The sequence below is a fragment of the Austrofundulus limnaeus genome, unplaced genomic scaffold (genome assembly GCF_001266775.1).
Source record: "Austrofundulus limnaeus strain Quisiro unplaced genomic scaffold, Austrofundulus_limnaeus-1.0 Scaffold1268, whole genome shotgun sequence".
NCBI lineage: Eukaryota > Metazoa > Chordata > Actinopteri > Cyprinodontiformes > Rivulidae > Austrofundulus > Austrofundulus limnaeus.
This window is the reverse complement of record NW_013953670.1, coordinates 2,326-3,256: the sequence shown is the minus strand read 5'-3', so window position 1 is coordinate 3,256 and position 931 is coordinate 2,326. Positions and strand designations below refer to the sequence as shown.

Sequence of the window (931 nt, the reverse complement as noted above, 5' to 3'; positions counted from 1 at the left end):
GTCCTCGTCCCGTCACCCTCGTGTCGTCCTCGTCCCGTCACCCTCGTGACCTCATCCCGTCACCCTCGTGACCTCATCCCGTCACCCTCGTGACCTCATCCCGTCACCCTCGTGACCTCATCCTGTCACCCTCGTGACGTCCCCGTCATGCTGGTGGACACACCTGAACCTTGACGTCCCGACAGTTGATGATGTCCACGATGCCGACGACGTCATCAAACACCAGACCCATCTTCTTACAGCTATCTGTCAGAGACAATAATCTGAGTTCAGTCAGGTGCAGAACCAGATCCTGGACTTCACTGCCTGCAGTCGGTGGTTCTGGTGGACCTCAGCCCGGTCTGGTGGTTCTTACCGATGGTGATGGAGTTGATCTTGCCTTTGACCTGCAGGGTGCTCTGGTTACACTTGAAGGCGTAGACCACCTGTTTGAGCTCCGTGTCACTGATCACCAGACCCTGGGCCCCCTCCTGGTTCTCCTGCAGCCCAGACACAACCAGAACCACGACGTCACAGAACTCTCAGGGAGACCGGGAGGTGGACCCGGGCAGAACCAACAACTCACCACTCTCCACTTCTTTCCATCCAGCTCCAGAACCGGCGGCAGCGTGCGGGTCTGGGGGGCGGAGGCAGCGGGGCGGGAGGCGAACGGTTTGGGTCCACTACGAACGGGAGCCCCCTGACTCCTTAGACCTGGGTTCTTGTGGGTCTTCTGGTCATCACTGATGTGTTTCAGACCTGAAGAAGAATGAAGTTCTGGTCAGCAGAAGAAATCAAGAACAGTTTACCTGTAAATAAGCTCCGCCCCCTCCCTCACCTTTAGTGATGTCAGCACCCTTGTTGATGGAGGCGAACAGGGCATTACGGTTGTCGGCGTCACCGCCACCACCGCTGGCTGGTCCACTCAGGTCCATGGGGGGAGGGGGAGGTC

General features: G+C 58.3%; 1 protein-coding gene across 1 annotated transcript; it reads right to left on the bottom strand.

The window, feature by feature from the left end:
* Positions 1 to 7: 7 nt before the first annotated feature.
* Positions 8 to 931, bottom strand: LOC106534781 (adenylyl cyclase-associated protein 1; the record flags this gene model as incomplete). Its single annotated transcript, XM_014031534.1, is given in 4 exon segments — positions 8 to 246; positions 356 to 479; positions 566 to 738; positions 818 to 931. Coding segments are annotated over 4 exon segments (512 nt in total), but the record flags the coding sequence as incomplete, so codon positions are not given.